Source organism: Lissotriton helveticus, chromosome 7 (genome assembly GCF_964261635.1).
Source record: "Lissotriton helveticus chromosome 7, aLisHel1.1, whole genome shotgun sequence".
In the NCBI taxonomy this organism is placed as follows: Eukaryota; Metazoa; Chordata; class Amphibia; order Caudata; family Salamandridae; genus Lissotriton; species Lissotriton helveticus.
Window position 1 is genome coordinate 541020120 of NC_136068.1, and position 9094 is coordinate 541029213.

General features: G+C 45.4%; 1 protein-coding gene across 1 annotated transcript; it reads right to left on the bottom strand.

Moving 5' to 3' along the window:
- Positions 1-254: 254 nt before the first annotated feature.
- LOC144766866 (hemoglobin subunit beta-2-like) lies at positions 255-5865 on the bottom strand. Its single transcript, XM_078650578.1, has 3 exons — positions 5709-5865; positions 3286-3508; positions 255-407 (listed from the first exon to the last, which is right to left on the bottom strand). The coding sequence occupies exons 1-3, from the start codon at positions 5798-5800 to the stop codon at positions 279-281; spliced, it is 444 nt and encodes a 147-aa protein (XP_078506704.1). The 5' UTR covers positions 5801-5865; the 3' UTR covers positions 255-278.
- Positions 5866-9094: the final 3229 nt, after the last annotated feature.

The window sequence follows — 9094 nt, forward strand, 5'->3', positions numbered from 1 at the left end:
AAGGGACTTGTAAATCTGCCTCTGTTTGTGAATGGCATGTGATTTCACCAACTTTGTAAATCGAATGCTATGAATAAAATATGTATTTTTCATTATAAAAGCAAAACGCACAGGCTACAGATTGTTAGAAAATTAATCCGATCTCTTTATTGGTATCATACAAGTTCAGGCATTTTCGGGTGAAAGATTGGTCGATGCTCCAACCTTCTGCGCTGCGGACCAGCATCCACAGACCGCAGCCACACACTTGTGCCTGAAGTCTATGCAGAGGTTGCCCTCTAGTGGTAATGCTTGGACAGAGCAGCGCAGGACACTGCCAGGAACTTCTCCCAGGCCGCGTGCACTGAAGGGGTGAAGGCGGCTCCCATCTTGCGGGCCAAGACGATCACCAGGCAGTTTCCAAGGAGCTGAGGAGAGAAATTAATTGGTTGTTAGCTGAAGGGAAATCGGCAGAGAAAATCGACGAATCAGCGCTGATGTGGAAAGGCACTGTAGACAGGGAGCTGCATGAGAGTAAAAGCAGTGGATCTTCAACATTAAGGGCACGTTTCCCATTTCACCCTTCCATTCCTTGCTAAGAGACATAAAGCAGCTCTCATTTCATACATCAGCAAGGAAGCATTGATTTAGGGCGTGAGGTCTAGTTGTGTAGCTATTCAGTTCCCAAGCCGAATTGCTATGTTCATTCGTGTTTGTCTGAAATTATTTTTTTAACTTCCCCTGGCTGCATGCATTTGTGATACTTCTACTAAAGCTGTTCACACTGATTAAGCCCCATTCACTGTCAAGATAAGATCTCTTCCCACCAAAAAGGCAGATCGCTTCTAACAGTATCCTAGAATGCTTTCTTTTTATATCTTAGTTGTGTAAACCAGGGGCCTCATTTATGAAAGCCTTGCGCCACCGGTGCGTCACTTTTTCCCATGTTAAAAGTGACGCACCGGCGGCGCAAGGTCTTCATAAATAAGGCCCCAGATGCTTTAGCCTTAGAACGTTTGTGGAATTTCCTATTCATGCTTCGGTACCTTTCTTTGCACTTTGTAAGCATTATCGGATTGATTTTTTCATTATAATCTATTTGGTCATTATGATCTAATTCTTAATGTTGTAATAAACATTGGACGATGAAGTAAAGTTAATATACAAGCGCTATGCTATATTTTACTACTAAAGAGGCAGCCAGAAGTGCAGTTAGCTTGCAGACAACAAGGTCATGATTTGAATGGTGCAGAAGGTGCAGCAGCACTGGGCCAAAAAATTGTCAGAACTCCTCTAAACACAAAATACTGCTATATTTGGGGAAACAACCTTTACAACGCAACTTTTACAATGCACTACCATTACAACAAAACTTTTACAACACAACATACATTACATTGCATGCCATTACAACGCAACCATTAAAACGCATAACACTACAACACATACAACTACAACGCATGTCATTACAACGCATACCATTACAACGCATAACATTACAACGCATAGTACCCTTACACTATCCAACACTTACCCTACTGTTGCACCCCCTGGAGTTAGAATAGTAATTTTTACCCCTACACTATCCAACACTTACCCTACTGTTGCACCCCCCTGGAGTTAGAATAGTAATTTTTACCCCTACACTATCCAATACTTACCATACATACAATGTAATGTTATGCGTTGCAATGGTTTGCGTTGTAAAGGTAGTATGCGTTGTAATGGAATGCGTTGTTAAGGTAGTTTTAAAAAATTTGTTGTAATGGCATGCGTTGTAATGAATGCGTTGTAATGGATGCTGTGTTGTAAAAAATGCATTGTAAAGGTATGCGTTGTAAAAGTATGCGTTGCAACATCATACATCCCTATATTTGACTACTAAACAGGCCGTCACAATTGAAGTTACCTTGCAGTTAAAAGGGACTTGATTTGAATGGTGCAGCAGATGCAGTAGCACCGGGCCTAAAGGTTGCCATAACTCCTTTAATCACCTAATATTGATATATTTTACTACTAAACTGGCAGTCACAAGTGCAGTTATCATGCAGGCAGCAGGGTCATTTTTTGAATGTGCAGTATGTGCAGTGGCATTGGACCCAAATGTTATCAGAACTCCTCTAAACAGGTAGTCACAAGTGCAATTATCTAGCATGTGCTAGGGTCATGATTTCTATAGTGCGGTAGGTGCTGTGGCACCAGGACCAAAAGCTTCAGGCACCCCACTAAACACTGATTATTTTTATATTTTACAATTAAACAGGCAGTCGCAAGTGAAGTTATCTTACAGGGAATATGGTCATGATTAGAATAGTGCAGCAGGTGCAGTGGCACAAGATAAAGATTTGCCAGAACTCCTCAAAACACATAATATTGCCATTAATTCAATTAATTCTATTATTTCCATCTTTCGTTTTTCAAAATGTTGCTATTACTTACCTGCACCATACTACTAGTAACAGCCTAATATATTGACTTTCTTTAACATATATTTCACAAGTACTCAGCAAGCTACAGCTTAGAGCTAAAAACTGCTTATTATTAATCATATCGGTGAAACCGAATGCATTTACCAATGCTTGTTCTTGCTTGCAGCGGGGTCCAGGGCACCCTTGCCCAACTACAGCAAGAGGCAATCAATGCTTGAAAGAGACAGAACAGCACTCATTGCAGAGTGTAGTTACCTTTTCTGGGAGCTGAGATGAAACAGAAGCTAATGGTGGGGACAAACACCAAAGGGACCCAGAGTGTAACCTCATTGGTATGCACAGAAGGGGCACATTCACACAACATCCACATGAGAGCACTGAAAGCCCAGGCATCTAAGGTGAAACCCCTGGGAGAAGAGGAAAGCAAGTAGCCGCCACACCACAGGTAAACAGCAAAAGCACACAGCCTGCATGTGACGAGGTGGTATGCTTTCCTCTTGGTCCAAGGTTGTCTACTTTCCAGGCTCAACACAAGCAATCTGAGTTGGGGCTAATCTGTGGGGTCAGAGGGGGCACTTTATCCATTTCAGGTCTGGCTGTCGGTTGGTTTGGGCCACAGTTGTTGTTAGTATAATACTCCAGCCTGGAGAAGCCTTAACATAGCATTTTAAAGGCTAATTTGAGCCAAAGGTGGCATACAAAACAGTTAAGGTTTTCAGAGGACTGCCTTCTATCTCTGACTCTCCCCCACCCCTCCTGCTCTGTCTCATACTCTCTCTCATTCATAGGGGTTGTCTCACTCTCTTGGATTGCTCATGGCGGGTATTTTCTATCCCAGATTCCTCAGATTTTAGATTAAACACCGTTTTCTCCTCACCTGGAAGTTCTGGGGATCCACGTGGAGTGTGTCCGCGTGCAGCTCGCTCAGTTTGGCCAACGTGTGCTTGATGTGATCGAGGTGGTGGACGGCTCCACCCAGCGCGGACAGGACCTTCTTGCCATGGGCGGCAACCTTGGCATTGCCAGCGATGGCTGATGCGGTGGAGAGATCCCCGAAGCTGCTGAAGTACCTCTGGGTCCAGGGGAAGACGACCAGCACCCTAAGAATGAGAAACACGAAGAGGTGGAATAGATGGATCATCTCTGCATACGTCTCTGATTCACGTTTGATTCTTGCTTTATCTCTTATTAGCAAAAGCAGACTATGAAAAACACCATTGAAAAGACCTACTGATCCTGAAGATAATCAAAGAGCCAAAGGAGCATCAAGAAAAACATGACTGGAAACACTAGATCTACCCCAAAATATCGGAAAATCCACTTCACAGCAGATTTTCTAGAGTCACTGACTCTCGTCAACAGACCCCACTCCCATCATCCTTCTAAACCACCAAACACCTGCTTCTTCAAGCTTCTTCAAACTAGCTTTCAATACACTACCTACCAGGCCAAGGTTTGAGACAACAACCCACCCTTATAGTGTACGTGAGGTTCCATGAGAAGCTGCAGCACTCTTCAATCATGGTGTACATGTGACCTCATGTTACACAACAACCGACCCAATTACCGTATGACAGGTTCCAAGAGAAGCTGCAGCATGATACTATCATGGTGTACGTGTGACCTCATGTTACACAACAACAACCCCAATAGAGTGTCAGGGGTTCCAAGAGAAGCTGCGGCATGCCACTATCATGGTGTGCATGGGACCACGTGTTACGCTACAACCAACCCCAATAGCGTGTGAGAGGCTACAAGAGAAGCTGCGGCATGCCACCATCATGGTGTGCATGTGACCTCATGTTACGCTACAACTAACCCCAATAGAGTGCCAGGGGTTCCAAGAGAAGCTGCGGCATGCCACCATCATGGTGTGCATGGGACCTCATGTTACGCTACAACTAACCCCAATAGAGTGCCAGGGATTCCAAGAGAAGCTGAAGCATGCTACTATCATGGTGTACATGGGACCCCATGTTACGCTACAACAACCAACCCCAATAGCGTGTGAGAGGCCACAAGAGAAGCTGCAGCATGCCACCATCATGGTGTGCATGGGAGCCCATGTTACGCTACAACAACCAACCCCAAGAGCGTGTGAGAGGGTACAAGAGAAGCTGCGGCATGCCACCATCATGGTGTGCATGGGAGCCCATGTTACGCTACAACCAACCCCAATAGAGTGTCAGGGGTTCCAAGAGAAGCTGCGGCATGCCACCATCATGGTGTGCATGGGAGCCCATGTTACGCTACAACCAACCCCAATAGAGTGTCAGGGGTTCCAAGAGAAGCTGCGGCATGCCACCATCATGGTGTGCATGGGACCCATCTCTGGCTACAACTGCCAACCCTGATAGTACACACGAGGCTCTATGAGCAGCTGCAGCCCTCCACCCTCTAAGTGTACCATGTTAGGCTAAAATACCCAACCCCAGAAGGAGACAGTAAAGGCCACAGCTCCCATTGTGGACTGGGAAGCCTGCAATGCATGGACGTCATGTGATTGCAGCCCACCAGCAATTACAGCGCCGCATTCTCAGTGTGTATGTGAGAATCCACTGAACTGCACTCTGCTGCTTCCATGATGCACTTGCCACTCCATCTCACACAACAGCACTTTCCTTTTAATGATGTCCATGAGAATCACTCCGAGACCACAGCATGGTGTCCGCGTTGTACATAGGAATACCACTCAACCTACAAATGTTGTCCTTCTTTATGTACATGTAAGTCAGTCTGAGGGTATCACATACACCTCTTGTGACTATTTCCGTACAGCACTGCATCCTCTTAATGTAAATGAGATTCCATCTGAGGATACAGTTCTTCTTACAAAGGTTATTTATGAGTCTAATTCTGGGGCGTCAGATCCAGACCCGAATTATGTACATGAGAAGATCATCGGATGCCAGTTATGGAAAGTGAATCCACTCTCTCTAAGACATGAGGAAGGCCAGCTTTATTGTGAAAGCGCCTGAAACCTTTGTGTTACAAGATCTTGCATGATTCGCTCTGCACCATCAGGGGTCCATGGATGAACTCACAGAAAGAAGCAGTCAAGAAAGCTCGGCCTCACTCTATAAAATCTCAGCAAAATAGCATAAACCCCCATCCTCATGATCTACATTGAGAACCAATCAATTTTACAAAATGCGACCCTCACCACCTACGAGGCGCTATGTCACACCACAACACAAATACTTATGAAGGATACTCTAGGAATGTGAAGCTAGTAAAAGAGTAGAAAGAGAAGAAATACATCAGCGGGGAATGGTGGGAAGTTATACTTCGCAGTAATACCTGGCCAGGGTTTCTTGTCCATCTGCCGCCGCGTCCACCTGCGCCCACACTGAGGTGATGGCGGCCTTCTCTTCTGCTGTCCACTGGACCATCTTTGCTGGCGGTGCTGGGAGGTTTGTTGAGTCCGAGTCTGCTGCTGGAAGCTGCTGCTGCTGAAGACTTCTGAGACCCCAGAGATTTATATGGCCGGCGGCCAAGACCCACCCAGGGTGGGCCGTTCTGCTGAGTCACGCTGGATCCTCTTATCTTTCATGCCAGCCTTCCCCACACCCACCACGCAAACCTTTCTGACGTCTTCTCAGAAACTGTGCATTTTTGTATGCTTTTACTTCACGCCACAATTCTAACGCATGATAATAATATTTGTATGTTCCGTCTCCAGGTTCAGGTGTTCAGATGTACCTAGCTGTCTGTTTTTCGTCTAGCATCATTTGTGGAAATACCCGACGTTTACCCTTCACTAGCCTTAATTACAGAGCTTCCCGGTTTACTTTTGCTTCGATCCTACAAAGTTAGTTTCCACTCTAATCAAATTCATCCGAGATGTAACATGAATGCAGCATCATTCTCCGCGAGTTTTCCGTTTGCGCAGCTTTTCAATGCAGAATACCAAACATTTGAAGATTATTTTCTGTGCAAGTTTACTTTTTGAGAATGTCTTGTGCATGAATAGAACAATTTTTCCCGCACTGTGCATCTTATGTAGCAGTGTGCACCACTTGTTTAATCCTTCTTAATTTGCAAGTTAATACTTTCCCCCCCGTTTCCACATATTATACATGCTACATAGGCATAAGCCTTAATGAACAGTTCCACACACTACTCTCCAGCCTGCCTTATTCAACAGCTGCAGAGGGAGGTGGAAGAAGGCCTCTGGGCAAAGAGAATACATGAGACATGAGAGGCAAATGCTTATGAACATGGCTTCGAAGTAAAAAAGTCTAGTGTGTAAGGAGTCATATTAGTGCGAGGATAGCACATGGTTGGCAAGAGAATGTTTTCATGGCTCTTGTGTAGTATAAGTGCATATAGTCCCTAGAAAGCAAGACTGTAAGGCAAGCAAGTGTTAGAAGTGTAAAGTTGATGGACAGGTGTGTTGCAAGAGTGGGTCTTAATATCACCAGTGGCAAAGGGGCACATGGCTCCTAGGAAGAAACAGCACCAGGGACAAAGTTGTCTGAAGTGTGTGCATGTGGTGCATGCATGCCAAGAGAGTGTTTTGGTGGCACGTGGGTAGTAGGGGTGTGTGTGCTTGTGTGGGTGGCATGCACGTGCTTACGTGTGTTTGTGTACACATGAGACTCGAGATTCTGTGCAAGGTTCGAAGACTGAAGGAGGGCGTGAGCATTTCACATGTAGGAAGTATTGTAGGGATGAGAACCTACTGTACTTGTCTGGGAACTCCTTTTTAGGTCTTGCCTATGTTGCAGCTCATGTGCTGCTTCACCATGGCGAGATCTATTGTCGTTGCTTTTGTGTCCGGCTTCTCTGGAAGCGGGGTTGGTGTCCACCCTGTCGCCCTTAGGCCCCGCCCACTCTAGCAGGATATTTTGCTCAGACGTGCACGTGCTTATGAAAATGCATTCTCGGCGTTCGTTGTTTGCATTTTTATTCAATAACATGTATCTCTCATTGTCTCCTGCTCGGCATCCCTGGCCGGACAGGAGATGTGCATGCATACGATGTGCGTGCATGGCGCGCTTTTACTTTCTTTTGCATTGTATTGCATCCCGAGTCTCGCGTGTCTTTTGATCAAGGAACGCGTGCATGGCGTGCTTCCACTTTCTTGTAAACATAGATTCCCTTTCGCCCCTCGCTCGCTTCCCTCCCCTGTTCCCATTCTCTATTGTGTGCTGGTGATGGTCTATTCTTTATGAGGTAAACAAATTATTCAGGAAGAAAACGGGCTGATGTGCAATCAGCCTCTTGTGTGTACCCAGCTCCAGGCAGCTGCAGATGGACTCTGCAATGAGAGCAGCGAGGCTCGAGTCTCAGCACGTCACAGTCGACCCCTGGGAAGAGGACTCGCGAGGACACTACCAGGTAGGCTTGTCCGCGTGCAAAATTGCAGAGACGGCGGACTCGAGGAGAGGTGGACAGAGAGACAGACATCTCTTGAGGGAAAGAGGGGGGCAAGACATCGCAAGGCTGAACAGAGTTACTTTTCTAGCTTTTTCTATTTTTTTGCATGCTGAAAGCGGTCGCCCACCATTTCTTTTCATTTTTGTTACTTTTGTTACAATCACCTCAACCACGTGGGTGCCGCAATTACAACAAAAGTAAAGAAATAGGGAGATTTTTTCTGTTTTTCTATTTATTTACTTTTGATGCAATCACAGCCCACTGCGTGGGTGACGTGATTGTACAAAATTAATGAAAACTTATTTTTGTTTTCATTACTTTTGTTACAATCGCGTCACCCTCGCGAATGCTGTGATTGTAACAAAAGTACATAATTACTGCTGCTGGGCTTGGCTGAAGTCCTCTGCCCCAGAAGCGTAGTCGGAGTTTGCAAACCCCTTCAGTGCATGTTAGACAGAGCTGGGCTGAGCCTCAAGTCCTGCTCGCTTCTGTGTAAAGGCTTTACAAGGTTCTTACCATTCGAGTGAACTCAAACATTTACGGTATCTGAGGTAACCAATGCTTTCTTTTTTCACTAACCGCCTACTTCTGGAGGGCAGACGTACTTTTACAAATTGAGCAAGGCTTAACAGAGAAGGTCTCCTTAGAAGAGACGGCTGCTGTGTCCCTGGCTGGTGTTGTCTTATCTCTGGGTAGATCTGTTCCCAGGTTCACAGGCCAATACGATTTCTAATTTACTCAGTCAGTCCCATACCAGGTGCAACGCTTTTCAATCTCTCTGTCCCTCTCAGCGTTAAAAGCTCTAGGGAAGAAATAAAAAAACAAAAACATTTTCAGACTTTTTTTTTATTAATCAGACCAGCAGTGAGATTTGTCATTTCTGATAGAGCACCCTCAAGGTAGAACAAAGGGGAAAGGAGACAACAGATAACCTTTAACTGTGTCCATCCCTGAGACACTAGGGGGTTGAGGTTTGCTACTTGGGAGGTCAAGACTTTGGAGAGGTTTGTTACTGGGAGGGATGGAGAACATATTACGATAGAGCGTGAAATTGAAAAAGTGAGGGCCATATTATCAGGGACCAGTGCTAAAATTATCCCCGTTTTATCGGCAGGAAACTGCCTATAAAACGGCAATAATGGGCTTGATTATACGCCCTTGTTAATTCCCATAGAAGCCCATGATAACATCTGAACATGGGCTTCTATGGGAATTAACAAGGGCGTATTATCAAGCCCATTATCGCCTTTTTATCTGCAGTTTCCTGCCGATAAAACGGCGATAATTTTAACACCGGTCCTTGA